The sequence below is a fragment of the Haemorhous mexicanus genome, chromosome 15, assembly GCF_027477595.1.
Source record: "Haemorhous mexicanus isolate bHaeMex1 chromosome 15, bHaeMex1.pri, whole genome shotgun sequence".
Lineage (NCBI taxonomy): Eukaryota > Metazoa > Chordata > Aves > Passeriformes > Fringillidae > Haemorhous > Haemorhous mexicanus.
The window spans coordinates 18007493-18022791 of NC_082355.1; the positions used below are offsets into that span (position 1 = coordinate 18007493).

The window sequence follows — 15299 nt, forward strand, 5'->3', positions numbered from 1 at the left end:
CCGAGGTGATGCCTGCACCAGGACAGAAGGGAGAGCACAAAGCTATTCCACAGGGCAGGCAGGGAGCCCATGCTGTGTTCAACTGCACAGGGCAGCCCCGGCTCATGCTTTAACCATCACTTGAATCATTTGAATCTCTGGAACACAGACAATTGCTTTTCTGCATCCAATTTCTGTCAGCTGTATCCTGATTATTTTAAGGGGAAAAACGTTGCTCCAGCTAAAGCATTAATGGATTCCTAGACTAATAGCTGACACAACTTGAACACAGCAAGTACTAATATTAGATTTTGAAAGTACCCCAGCCTATGTCAGGGTCTTGCCCAAAGGACCTTCTGCATCAAGCAGTGGAATTTCTTTCCAACTTCTGTACAGTTCCTTTACCTTCACAAGGGAGGGGGAAATGACACAGTGAAGATGCTTGTGTGACAGGAGGAAGCTGTGCCATGAAGTTCAGACGTTCATGTCACAAAGTCTAACAGTCTTCTGTGGAAGCTCAATTAAAGAAAGTTTTAGGTCTCCCTTGCAAAATACAGTACCAGGACTAATACACCATTTTCAGCTCAAGCCTGGCTCATTTCCCACTGGGTGGAATAAACCTCCCTTCTTGAAGTTGCTGTTCCTTTGGGTTACATGAACAGATCTGTTGCTACAGGCAATACATTTTCAATGAGATCCATTCCAGTCTACTGCTTAGAGAGGACTGAACATTCTCCATGCTTTTTTAAATTTAATAATAAATTGCTCGATTAAAACATATACACAAAACCAGCCATTTTTGTCCCCTCCTATAAAAAAAGAAACTAGGAATTTTTCAAGGTACCAGTGTTCCTTTTTTTTCTTTTGCATCACACTGATATTTTTCATAAAATGCAGTTTTCTTACTGAAAGGAATGGCTGATAATTTACAAGAACTTATAAATTATATATAAAGATACATGGAGAGAGAAATGCAATGTATGTAATTTAGAATTCTTTGTTTCTGGGACTGTTAGCTTAAATAGACATACTCAATCAGGACAAGCACTTGCAGGTATTTGCTAGAGTTCTGCTGCACATTTTCTCATTCAAAAATTCTTTTCTTTCTGTTTTTCATTTTCCATTAACAACATCAAAAGGCCCTCAAGAATTCCAATTTCTTTTGATGGCTTATGATTCCAAGATTATTTCTATTTATACCAATCTATATTGTCACCATTTAGTGATTAGTTTAGTAATCTTGTTCATTAATTTGCAATGCACATCACAACTGATCTTAAGGATATGTCTGCATATTAAATAGTTCCATAAAAAGTAATCAGTAATTTCTATCAGATAATTTTAAGTTAATATATAGTGGATAAGCAAAAAAAAGTTATTAACATATCACTAAGAAGATGAGGAAGAGTCCATAAAAACAAAATCAGTAGTTAAATATGAAGCCACTTCCTATTCCTAATTAAAACTAATTAATCTTTTTCAATAACACAATGACACACTTTCTTCTCATAAGCTGACAATACCCCATGAAACCTGAAATGAGATAAATTATTCTTTGGTTGTTTGCTGGACAGAGGTCAATAATACCTCAGGGCAAACACCATCTATAGCCAATTTCTCAAAGAATTTTAATTTGAAAATAAAAATATTTCTGATAGCAAAAATAGGCACAAATGGCACATTAAAAGAAGAATTTGTGAGGCATTGTACATGCATTAAAAATCCTGCACAATGTGTGTGTACAGTGCCCTCAAAGGCTCCCTGTCACCGTGGATGCAGCTGGTGGCAGCTCTGTGTGTGCAGGGACCCCTGCCCAGGCTGTGCCTCGGCTCAGGGAGCCTGCTCATGCCAAGGCTTCCCTGCAGATGCCTCAGCTGCCTTAGTCCTGAATATGTTCTGTAATTTACTGCTGTTCATCTGCCCTCAGCCCGTGGCACCCAGAGGTGTAAGAGCAGGGTGGGCCTTTTCCATTGCCCATTAACGCAGAGTTAATGGGTGATGGAATCTCAGAATTAATGGGTAATTAGCTACCAAAAGCAATCAGAGAAATTCTCAGGGTGCGCACTCAGCCCTTGGAAGTGCTGTGCTTTTGACCTCAACTCCTTTGCTGGCTGGTTCATGGGTCGGTTGGAGCAATGTCCACGTGTTCTGGTGGTTTGCTGCTCTTTCAGCAGCCTGGCAATGCTGAGGGCTCAGCTGTAGGCGAGACTGGGGGCAGCACGGTCGGGACGGATGGAGACCAGAGACCTCTGAAGCCAAGTCGTGGAACTTGCGGTTTATTGCAAAGGGCGTGGGTACAGGGCCCTGCTGGGAGCTGCCAGCTGCAGCTTGGAGCAGGCCCGAGAGAAGAGAGAGGATGAGAGGGTAATAACGTAAAAAGGCAAGAGCTAAGAGCATAGAAAAGTAAGAGCGCAAGAGTAAAAGCAAGAGAACAAGAGCAAAAGCAAGAGCATAAGAGAGCGAAGTTCCCATTACAATACAATAAATCATCTTCTGTGTTGAATATTCTGATTCTCACTAACCAATCTAGTACAGCATACAAATCCTATAGCATTTACATACAGCCTATAAGAATCACCACATTACCATACTGTGCTACATTTTAAACCCTAAAAACTACTCTTTGGACCCCTTCTGCCAAGCTGGCAGGGTCTGCTCTGACCCTTGGACCTGCCTGCTTGCAGAGGGTCTTGTATCATCCAAAAGGGATTACCTTCAGCCGGCCACACCATGGTTTTCCTGTTGTTCAGTAACTAAGGGATGTCAAAGCTTGCTTTCATTTCAATCTCGCTTATAGTTTCTATATTCTCAAAACCTTTTGCCAGGCAATCATATTTGTAAGGCTTTCCTGTTTCATCTTCCCAACACTCAGGGATAGGGGTAACTTGTTCACAGCCCCAGACAAAGCACAGATCCCAGCTCCAGAGTACAATCCCTCTGTGCTTGAAGGGCATGCATCAGCCACAGAGCAGCTGCTGCCTTTAAACTACAGGAGTGACCACCAACCAGCACCCTGTTCAGGGGAAGACCATGATCCCAAACCTGAACTGCTGGGAGGGTGCTGGGAGGAGCTGTTGCTGTGGGGAGCATTGCAGGAGCTGTCACAAGAAGGACGCCAAAATGTGCTCAGAGGTTTGAATGCACAAGGAATCTTTTCTGGCTGTGTTAGAGTATTGACTGTAAAACAGACCCTACTGCCTTTAGACCTGATTGCTTCACATATCTATTAACAGCAAACAAAAACATCCCCCAAAAGACAGATAATTCACCTTTTATGAGACACAGAAAATTTCATATGAGAAGGAAAATCCTGCTGAAACTTATGAGAAAACATGAACTAAGGAAATTAAAGACTGTTTTGCAACCTCCATACTTAGTTAGGCTTGTTGCCATGTGAACAATCTCTTAATATTTCTTAGTACTTTACAGAAAAAAAGAAAATTGATACAAAATAAAAATTTTGTTTAACTATTGCCATTTTTGCTCAACAAATTAGAATGTGTGAAAGAAATTAGATGATAATTTAAAAAATAATATAAAATTGCATCCCTCTCGCATACTTAGTAGAAGCATTTTATTTAATAGTCGAAATATATTGGTGTTACAACTGTTCTTACTTCTGGTGAGTAGCATGATACACTTCATTCAAAGCTACATTTCAGGAAGGTGGATACACAAGTAAGTATGTGTGTTATCAGAGGAGCCATTTGCAGAACAGAGACTACTGGGAAATATAACAGTGTGAAAAGATTTGGACAAGAGATGTATAAAAATTATTTTTCAGAATCGTTGTCATTATCATAGTTCCCGGATTCATATTCTTCATCATCTTCCTCATCAGAATTGTCATAATACTCCTCGTATTCAACACTGTAGCTTGCACTTCTACTGCCAGCAGTAAATGCAAATGCAGGAGATGGGCCTGCAAGATGTAATTGAATCCAGATTAAGTTAGATGAAGATAGAAACACAGAGGAAAGCTTGGGTTTGGATTTGTACAGCAAGCCCAGATTTTCTGAATCCTTTTTATCTATTAAAAGGACAGGGGTTTTAGCCAATAGCTTGACCTCATACCACTGAAAGTCATGAGCAAATTTCTGTATAGAATCATGGAATCCCAGAATAGATTGGTTTAAAATGGATCTTAGACCTCATCTTGTTCCATTCCCTGCCATGGGCAGGGACACTTCTCTATCCCAGGTTGCTCCAAGTCCAAGCTGGCCTTGGACACTTCAGGGATGGGGCAGCCACAGCTCCTTTGAAAAACCTGTGCCAGTACTTCACCATGTTCTGAGTAAAGAATTCCTTTCCAACACCTAATCTAAATCTCTCCTATTTTAATTTGAAACTATTCTCCCTTGTCCAACCACTATCTGCCTGTATAAAAAGTCCCTCTCCCTCCTTCTAGAACTTCCCCTTTAGGGATTGGAAAGGCACTGGGATCTCCCCAGAGCCTTCTCTTCCCCAGGCTTAACACCAGCAGCTTGCTCAGCCTGTCTCTGGAGCAGGGGTGCTCCAGCACTTGGAGCATCTCCGTGGCCTCCTCTGGACCCACTCAAACAGGTCCATGTCTTTGCTGGGCTGAGGACATGTAGAAAATGCATTTAATTCCTAACACTAGTAAACTGTGCTGTCAGTCTTCTGCAGCTCCTGTGCATCTGCAAATATTCCCAGAGAAAATAAAGCTTTGAAAGGCACTTACAGAAACTGGACGAGTGACAAACTCCCCTAGACCAGGAGATAAATATGACAATGCATCTTTATCCTGAATTTGCCCAGAAAAACAGTTCTCTATGGAGGAGGGCTGGGCCCAAAGCAAATCAATAGCAAGCTATTTCTTACATCTTTTGAACCACTCTCAGTAAGGAACAACAACTGTTTCCTTCCTAATTTTATGAAAAATAAACAGCTAAGCAAACCTGCCATGATTCAAAGACTACCTCAGTTACCCCAGCTGTTGTTCTGGGTCCTACTAACATCAAAGGACTTCTCTGGGATAAGGACAGTGGAATAATGTGTCTCAGCTGCATGGCTCCAATCCACAGCTTTCTGTTTTCTGGAAGCCGGTATAATTTGCAGCAAAATATAACAATATAATCCATTAGGGGATAAAGTAAAATAAAAGCACAGAGTGAAAATATGGTCAGTTTTGGGTGATTTCTCCTCTGCTTCATTTTCATTCCAACAACCCCATCCTTTGCATCCTGCTTGTATGAACTTTTATATCTTTTACATCCAAATTAAAAAAAATTACCATCAATGACTTTCAATCTTGCAGAGGCATATGTTGCACCATGCTTATTTTTGGTGTGGCAGATATAAATGCCTTCATCTGATTTTTTGAGGCCTTGAATCTGCAGCCAGCTTGTCACACCATACTTCTGAGGCCCACCTCTTGCCTTGGAGAAGAAGAGAAATGGTTGAAATTAAGTAGCTAGGAGACACCATGATGTTTCTCAAAATAATTGTGGATAGATTAAATATCTTTACAACTTTTGCTTTCTTTTTTTTTTTTTTTTTAATGCCATCATGCTTTGATTCTGCTTATTCTTGCTGAATTCTGTTTTACCTTCTTGCTGCTCTGCACCTCTGAGTTCGTGCTTTCCCATCTCTGCTCTTTCACCTTCACTACCCTGCACAGTGCTCACACTCCTGCTCCCCTTCCCTCTTCCCCGTGCTCCTGCTGTCCCTTGTCCCAGCACCACTTCTGCTTCTTCAAAGCATTCCATCTATGCTCAAGCTCAGGATGAGATGGACAGTGAGTCTGGGGGGATCGTTCGGGCCAAGGGGACCCTTTGTTAGGGCCAGGGGGGCCTGATCAGGCTGACACTCAGCAGCCAGGGGTTCTGGGTTGGCACCACGTTCCATGGGCACTTTCACACTTCAGGACAGTTTCAGTGGTTTCCAGTAAAGCCTCCTGAGGAGACACAAGTGGTACCCTGGCTGTTCCTTCTGCTGGGACTGCCAAAGCACTGACAGAAAGCATCATTGTTTGCATAGCCACAGGGCCCCTACTGGCAATCCATTTATTGCAACAGCCTTGTGTTTTGTGGGAGGAATTCCCAGATTAACCACCCTGCTCCTGTTCCCAAACTGTATGCAAAGGTAAATTCAAGTTTTACCTGGACAGAGACGTGGGTGTCATCTCCTGGCAGAAACATTTTATTCCCCTTTTTTTTCCATTCAAGCTGTGGCATAGGATAGGCTGACACCTCACAGCCAAAAATGACATCATTGCCAGTGTAATTCTGGGCATCCTGAGGTGGCACAGAAATAACAGGAGCTGCAAAGAGCCAACAGGGTGCTTTAGGAGACAATACACAAAGAACACAAACAAAACGTTTGTTAGCATTAATCCCTGCTCCACAGGCTACCATCAGATTGTGTTTACCTTTTGGGTCCCACACACTGTGAAGAGATACATGATTCCAAGCACCTTTTAAAGCTCAGAGAACCTTGTGTCTGTGCTTTCTAAAAATGCTTATTCAGGTCTGTTTTCCCTCTTGCAGATGATAGTGGAACCCGAGCTGAAATTGAGGGTTTCTTTTGCCCCATGAGCTGTCATTGTGGCCCAGGCTCGCCCCCCCAGCAGAGCTGACAGTGCCTGACCTGGGCTCAGAGGAAACCACAGGAAATTGGCAGCACGTCAGTCACAGAGAGATTTGATTGTATGACAGCTCTGAATGGCTCACATTTTGGTTAGCTGAAAGCCAGAACACTGCTATTGCTGGCGTTTTCTGAGTACACCATTGCTTGAAGCTGCTAAACGTTGTCAAGCACCATTACCCAAGGAAGTCACACATTACAACAGCATTAATTTTACATTTATCCTCAATTGCTATTGATGTCATCCAATATTGGTGTTAGAATGAAAAGGATTGAAATTCAATTATTTCTGTAAGGTTTCATGTTATGCTTATTATCTTGTTACATTTCCACTTGTTTCCTCCTGTTCTCGCGCTGTCGGCCCCTGCAGCGCTCACTGCTGGCCTCGGCGCTCCCTTTTCCCTTTCCCGAAGCAAGAGCTGCCGGCAGCCGCGAGAGGGAGCCAGCCCGGGGCTCGGAGGCACCGGAGCCTCCCCGGGCTGCCAGCCGGGCCTGGGCACATCCGCCCCTCGGCGAGCGTCCGCTCCGCTCCCGTCCCAGCCCGCAGGAGGGTGTCCGGCGCCAGAGACAAAACCGTGGGTTTGCTGTTAGCACCGATTTCCTGGGCTGGAGACCTTTGCTTTTCCCACCCCGATCTATTAGTCGACAACAAGAAATGTTTTGCCTTCTAAAACCTATTTTCTATTTCCAGAGCAGTGCTCAAAAAGGAATGAATTTTCTGGGTGATTTGACTTGTATTGATTTTTTTTTTCCGCACATCCCAGATGCTTGGAAATAGAAACTTCGAGCAAATAATTAATATATTTTTACTTGCAATATTTGAATCAATACCTAGGTGCAGCATTTATTCTTCGGCATTTGAAACTGTAACAGCCTGTTCCATGTTCTCAACAATTTATAACAACAATTTCAACAATTTATAACACAGTTGTCAGTTTTTAAGGACTAGTGCGTGAGCAGAAAATATTAAATGCATCTTGATTAAAATTAATTGTAAACAAATTATACAGAAAGTGATAAATTTTCCCATTTATAAATGCCTCATTAAACAATCTTGTTACTCTTTAAAAGTAAGGTTTTTCAAACTAGGAAACTTAAATCCTTAAATGTTTGTTCTTTCATGAGAGCTGTATATTCAGAATCTATTATTTCAAAAATCTTTATTCATTAACTGAATATCTTGGATGAGATTTTTTTTTTTTTTTTGCCTATGAACTGATCACAGAGGGTCTGATATTAAATATACTTTTAAATCTTAAAATTAATTGAAACCCCATTCCTTTTAATATACATCCACCGTAGTTAAGCCTAAAATGTACAAAAGAAACCAAAAGTCTACATTGACTCACAGGAATTTTTTTAATTGCTCCCACACAGAGACAGTGTAAAAAACTTTTCCACTAGGCAGATGCTGCCTAGTGAGTGTTTTTGTTGTGCTGCTATCTCAGGTGTCCTGTGGGTCCCCTGCCATCACTGAGGGGTGGCCAAGGACGGGGTCCTGCCCATGTCACTGTCCCAGCCATGGCTCAGCCCCTCGGGAGCACATCTGAAGTCTGGAGTACACAAAGGTCTGGATGACAAATCCACATTACAGCTGTCCTGCACTGCCTGCCATGCACTAGGCTAATTCCACACTAGGGATACTCCTCTTTCCATTACCTGTGAGGAGAATACAGCAGAGAATGGGAAATGCCTGGGTTTGGTCCCAGTCCTGCAGCTGTGTCCAGGGCTGACCAGGACTGGCATCACCTGAGACCAGGCTCACAGCAAGCAGCAGTTCTGGTCTAGCCAAACTGCCCTTTCTGAGTGTCAGCACACAACCAGTGCTTTCACTGTCTACCCAGACTTCAGCAATAAAATAATACAACCTCGCAATATCATCTTGCTGTGTTTTATGGAAGAAAATTAAAGTAACATTCTACAATTTAAACAGAAGTTTATAAACTTTAATTTTGAGTGTTTCAGGTTTTGTGTTCAGACAAATTCTCACATGTCATCTGTGCCTATTTTGTTTGCATAACTGGTTAGAAACAAAGCTGTACTGTTATGACAATGTGTCATTTTGATTCCTGGAGTAGATAATTTTTTTTTTGTTGATAGATAAGAAAAGTGTTCTGGTGTCCTGGTGTCCAGAGCTGAATGGGCAGGAGCTGCTTTCCTTTTACAGTCCCAGTCAGTCCTTAATTATCTCTCTGTGTAAGAGAAGATGTAAACCAGAAGCCAGGAAAAGTCAAAATACTGTTTTACCTTTCACAATCAACCTGACATTACTCCAGACCAATTAATTACATAATTAATAGGATTTTTTTCATATAGTATATTATTAATTTTTGCTAATCTATATCTGATTAGATGGAAATGGCAGAAATTTTTGCGGCTTATTTGTTTTTATTCCAAAATTTACATTTAAAATAAATCATGTTACACAGCTAAATATAAAGAGAATCACTGCTATATTGTTCTGTTAGTTCATTAAATTATCAATGAGAAATACTCGAATGTGAAAGGGGATGGTTTAAGTGTGGAGAATCTGTATATAATCAATGTACTTAGAAACCTTGGTAAATTATTGGATAAACTGATCAAAACTACTTTTCAGGAAAAAAAGGAATTTTTTCATGTTTCTTTAGAGAGCTAGGGCCCTTTTCTTCTCCTTTTTCTGGCAAGAGAAGAAAGATGAAAGGCTGTACTCCTCTGATGAAAGGAGTTTATTGTTATTTATTTATTCATTGGTTGCTGTATACAATTAGTCCATTTGGCACCGAGAGGAAACAGCAGATGCTTTGAAGGAGAGAAAAACAAAACAAAGTACTTTGAGCTGAGTGAAGGTTATATTTATAGCTTGGTACCAAAACCCCGCAGCGCTCAGTGTTTGTTTCGCATGCAAATCGCCGTCGGGACAGCCCGTGCTGCAGCTGGGCTGTCAGAGCCGCTCTCCGGGCCGGGTTCCCGCTGCCCCTTGTCACCAGCTGCCCCCGGAGCGGCCGGGCCGGAGCGCGGTGCCCCCCGGGCCCGGGCTGGGCTGGAGCCCCCGGGACAGCCGCGCCCGTGGGGCCCCTCCGAGCCCCTCCGAGCCCGCTGCAGCCCCTCCGAGCCCTCTGCAGCCCCTCCGAGCCCCTCCGAGCCCCTCTGAGCCCCTCCGAGCCCTCTGCAGCCCCTCCGAGCCCGCTGCAGCCCCTCCGAGCCCCTCCGCGCCCGCTGCAGCCCCTCCGAGCCCGCTGCAGCCCCTCCGAGCCCCTCCGAGCCCCTCCGAGCCCCTCCGAGCCCTCTGCAGCCCCTCCGAGCCCCTCCGAGCCCGCTGCAGCCCCTCCGAGCCCCTCCGCGCCCGCTGCAGCCCCTCCGCGCCCGCTGCAGCCCCTCCGAGCCCGCTGCAGCCCCTCCGAGCCCCTCCGAGCCCCTCCGAGCCCGCTGCAGCCCCTCCGCGCCCGCTGCAGCCCCTCCGCGCCCTCTGCAGCCCCTCCGAGCCCGCTGCAGCCCCTCCGAGCCCTCTGCAGCCCCTCCGAGCCCGCTGCAGCCCCTCCGAGCCCGCTGCAGCCCCTCCGAGCCCCTCCGAGCCCTCTGCAGCCCCTCCGAGCCCCTCCGAGCCCGCTGCAGCCCCTCCGCGCCCCGGGCTCCGGCCGGGCTCTAAAGCCTCCGAGCCAGCGCGGGGAGCGGCAGCTCGGGGACCGGAGAAAGGCATCTGTGACCCCGCTCGCTGTCAGCCCCGCACCCTGCCCGGCGCGGGCACGCCGCAGCTCGGCGCTTTCCTCCGCCACAGCCTCTTTAACTAAACCGCGCAGCAGTGACACGGCTGTGAGCTTTGCGCAGGCTTCTGAGCGATTCAAAAAGCTGAGCGGTGAGGATAATTCTCTGCGTTCCTGGAGAGAGGCTCCAGCTTTTCTGGGGAGCCGAGGAAGCGGTGGGAAAGCGCCGGGGGTGATGTCTGCAGGCATAGCACAGCAGCCAAGATCCTTCCCCAGCTGGAGGAGCAGCAGGGCGATGCGCCTCGGGGGCGACTGGGGGCTGCTGGATGACACCAGCAATTAAAAGGGGCAGTACTTCCAAATTAAGAAATCTCTTGTACCCGGTCAGTTCTGTTAAATTAATTAGAGGGACCACTGCTTTAAGCCTGTGTGCCTGAGCAGCTACCGCTGCCGCAGCTAGCGGCACTCGCTAAGGGAGGGCACCTCTGGCCGAAACCTTGCTGGAGGGGTTATGCCACAAGAACTTCTGCTACCGAGTCCCAAACAAAGACTCCGTCCCAGCCGAGCAGACTTTCAGTTGTACTGCGGGCTGGCATGCATGTCCCTTTCCTGACAAGCCTCGTTTCCCAGCCTAATACCCGGATAGCAAATGAAGGATTCTCTAATGGATCCTTCTCTCGCAGCTAGAGAAATAGGAAGGAAGCCTGATATTAACTGTTCATCACTTTTTCTAAGTGGTCAATACCCCTTGTTCATTCAATATAAAACCACAGCATACAGTCTAAGACTGCTAGAGAAGTCTTAGACTTCTAGTCTTAGTCACAGACCTCTTCTACTTCATTTGAGAAAATATTTTATTAACCTAAAAACTCACAGTAGTTTCTCATTTAGAAACAAACAAAAGCGCCTTCTCATTTTCATTTTATAGTCATGTCTTAAGTGATAGATGGCCAGGAGTAAGGACTTGTAGCAATGCAAAGAAAGGTAACAGCATATGAGCAGGGAACAGGAGTCCCCTGTACACCCACCTAAGAATCCTTCCAACACTTATCAAAGAAAACTGTGCACTTTAAGAGTCCTTTAGGGAAATTGTTTCAGCTTGATTTTGTTCTACTATTTGGATCTCTCTTTCATGGCTTAGCTAGATTTTATGATGATTCTGAGTTGGACTATTTGGACCTTTTTGGTAAAAAAACCAGAGCTGTTAATTAAACCCTATCTTCTTCTATTGCCCCTGCTTCACTGCTTACTGTGTATCCTCACAGGGGGATACACACATGCACACATGTACCTATGTGTGTATATGTATACACAGGAGATATACATACATATATATATATATATATATATATATATATATATAAAGAGATCTGCATTACTATCACCACTTTAAAATTGTCAGTCGTGTTATAATAACAATCATTTGCCCATTCCTCCCAGACTATCATAGCTGTTTACTGATTCCCACCTCCACACACAACTTCTGTAGGAAAAAAATCATACTCTGATTATAGTAATCATACTCTGATTATTCAGAACAGACCCAGGTTGTAGATTGATGCCTTTTTAGCTACCATGAGATTTAATCCAGTGGTCTAATATAGAGGTTTATGATAGACAAAGTACCACACATTTTTAACACGAAGTAGCATTATACCAGAATAATGATAATTGTAACAAAACCACAGTATTAGTTTAACAAAGTTGGGCTAGAGTAGCTAGTAACTCTTCTGAAGATAAGAATCAGCTCTTTTTTCAGTTTGGAAGTGCCTCTGTACACATTACCTGATTCACATGGCCCTTTATGTTTCATGCTGATGTTTCTTTTCGCAGCGTAAGCCTTGTTGAACTGACAGATGTTTTCGTAGGTTTTCCCATCGGGTCCACAGATGCTTTCTTGAGATTTGCACACACACTGGGGTTCAGGGACTTCCCCAAACCTTGCTTCATCAGCATCCAGCCTGCACTCGAGGTGGTCCCCACACTGCCCATAGAAATGGTTGCCCTGGTCCAAGTCGCAGATCTGACCCTCCGCGTTCCCACATTCTGGGCAGCAGCCGCAGCGATCCAGCACAGCCCCGGCTGGACAGTCCTTGGGCTCGGAGCAGAGTGCCAAATCACATTTTCCACAACTATCTCCTTCCCTTAGCAGCCTCCACCAGCCTCGGTGGTACAAGGCAGGGAAACTCTGTGAAACCTGTACCAGTGCTACCAGCACTGCCGTAACCATCCGGTGCTTCATCTCGAGAGTGTAACAAAAAGCAGAAAAGGTCCTTGGAGTAAAGCCAGGGAGAAGAAAAAAAAGCAAACCAAAAAAGAGCAAGCTAATGAGAGTAAAACATCACAATCCTGGTTTTGTTTTAGAATATAAGCTGTACTCTGAACACAGGCTTTAAGAAAAAATCAGTAGCAGATTCCTAATCTGGAACTGATAATAAAAATGCATAAAAACCCAGCAGCTTTTCCCTAATGCAGTTTGGAATGTGAGTACAGCTTGCACAGAGACCAAACTGCCCCTTCTGACAGCTGAGTTGAAGCTCTCTGAAAAGCTGTTTGCTCCATGTCTCATTGAGCCAAATTTGCAAAGCCTTGCTCCACTGAAACATTACATTGCAGCTATTGTGGAAAGGGTATCAGGGAAAAGGAGTGCAAAATGAAAAAAGTCACTGCTATGAGTGGCCCTCCCCTACAGGGGAGGCCCTTGCCTACATCAGGCAAAATAGATGTCCACAAAAAGATAAATAGGTGCACAGAGTAGCTCCCAAAAACCCAGTGCCCTGGGGCTTGGCCAGTACTCTGGAGACTAGAGCTGGGTGCAACATCAAATGTGATCCATTCCTGATCTCAGCTAAGGGCTCTGAATTAACACTTTATTTACAGGCTCTATACAAGCAAGAGGCAATCCAAGTCAGCTGCAATTGACTTTAAACTCCCAGGTTTAAGATGAAAGATGCCTGCAATCATTAAAGGACCCATTGTTTCTGTCTCCATGTATTTTCTGCTCAGTGTTTATGGGTGTCCGTGCCTTGCAATGCAAAATAACGTGGTCCATGTTTGGCTCTAAGAACAACGTGTGAAGGTTTAGAGCACAGGCAAACGTGAGCAAACTGCTGCAGCTTCAGGAGGAGATTCTGCTGAAGTATTAGATGCTGTTCTCATCTTTTCAAAGCACTTCTTTGCCTTAGTTTCTTAAGATGAGCTTACACTGCAGGTTATGAAGGAAGATGAAAGAGGTGGCTTGGATTTCTTTCCATGCTTTTTCTGTGTGTTTATGGATGCCAGTTCAGGGAGATGGCTTTGCAGGGTCATTTCTCACCAGGTGGTTGCACTGCTCTTTCTCCATCTCAGGATTTAGACGTGCTCCCTATCTCCTGGCAGAAATCTCCCTTCCTTTGCCCTGCTGCTGAGATTTTGTAGCCCACAGGCTGCTGTCACCATTGTTCAAACCACATGCAGCTCACCAGCAATTCATCTTCCTGCTTGTGGGGAAGTGAAGCATCATGGACCTGCAGCCCTGCAAGCATGGCTCAATGCCATGGGTCAAAGATCACCACTACCTACAAAGGAAATGTCTCTGGGTGCTAGCTTAAACTAATCCTACGTGCATCACAGTTTGAAGACAAACACATAGAACTAGGACACTGTTAACAAGCTGATATAAAAGAGAAGTCATGCTTGTGGCCTACTTTTCTTAAAATCTTCCACAAGCAGCTTTTCCTCCTCTGTTTTTTGTTCATGGTGTGTAACTCCTTGCACAAGCTCAGTGAAGGATGCAGTTTGTTGTACCGGCCTTGCATCCTCTGGCTGCATTCACAAAGGAAAATCTTTTGAGGTCATATATTTACTTTTCATCCCAAACATTTCCACGGCTTTTCCTAAATTCGGCTCCCGTGCCTTCTGCACCATTGGAGATTACATCTACCTTTGAGTTAAGTAGCAGGCTGCTTCAAAATCACTTCCTTCTCCTGAACAGCACAAAGTGCAATTTCCCCCAGCCTACACTGATAACACTTTTCAAAGCCAGCCTGGAGACACCTGCAGGGCACTGAGTTTTTCCTCTGATCACTGGGATAATTCATATTCTGGATATGCAAATTTTTGCTTTGAACTCTGAATCAGACTGTAAACAAGTAAATTATGTGTGAAATTGATGCTGAGAGTCAGAAAAAAAAGTAACCTCAATTTAATGGGAAATTGATTCTTTTGTCCTGTTTGATGTGTTTTATTTCACATTTCTTTATCAAGTCTTAATTGGACATTTAGTTTTGCTTTATAGGGTCTAGTCCTCACAGTATTTCATTATGTGTCTGTACAGCTTATGTTGCAGCTGTAGGGGATGAGTACCTATAGGACAAGGGTTTACTAAGGCTCATATGAAGTAAAGGAATGTTTATGGGGGTGAAGCCATATGTGCAAAGTGGAGCTAAAGCAGGAAGGAGCTGCAGACCCTGGCAGGGTGAGGTTTGTCTGACATCTCTCAGGAAACCTAGGATCTTACTGCTGAAAAAGAGTGAGTGTATTGCAAGGAGGTACCTCCTGTGAGCTGGCACAGAGGAAACCCATCATAGATATCCTAGAAAGCATTTTTGACATTTACCTGACTCATGTAATCTGAATTCTTGGTGGGTTCAGCCTCTGAGTAAGGAACTGGAAGTGCCTGCAGCCTCGTTTACACAGCTGCCACCTCGCAGATGATCTGCAGCTGAGGGTTACTTGGTCACAGATTCCTGAGATCACCTGGAACAAATTGAGGTTAAAGCACTGTGGAATGACATGGAGAAATGACCTGGTAAATCTCTGAATGTCTTTCATTATCGAGCCAGCTGTGACAAGATGAGGAGAGCTCCCCACACTGGAAGGATGTGTGGCAGTCAGAGCAGAGGGGGAGGGAGAGAGAGCAGGATGCACAGCTGGGTTTGAAGAGGCACATTAAAGGCATAGTCACATCTGCTTCAGGAATAAAACATGCATTATTTCAGGATGTCTCTAATCCCTGAAGCTTGCTTTGGTAGGGGAAATGCTGATTTTCAG

At 44.5% G+C, this 15299-nt stretch overlaps 1 protein-coding gene across 1 annotated transcript; it reads right to left on the reverse strand.

Moving 5' to 3' along the window:
• Nucleotides 1–3536: 3536 nt before the first annotated feature.
• Nucleotides 3537–12876, reverse strand: LOC132334348 (kazal-type serine protease inhibitor domain-containing protein 1-like). The gene is made up of 4 exons (XM_059860322.1): nt 12054–12876; nt 6102–6262; nt 5234–5378; nt 3537–3901 (listed from the first exon to the last, which is right to left on the reverse strand). The coding sequence occupies exons 1-4, from the start codon at nt 12508–12510 to the stop codon at nt 3753–3755; spliced, it is 912 nt and encodes a 303-aa protein (XP_059716305.1). The 5' UTR covers nt 12511–12876; the 3' UTR covers nt 3537–3752.
• Between the last annotated feature and the right edge of the window lie 2423 nt (nt 12877–15299).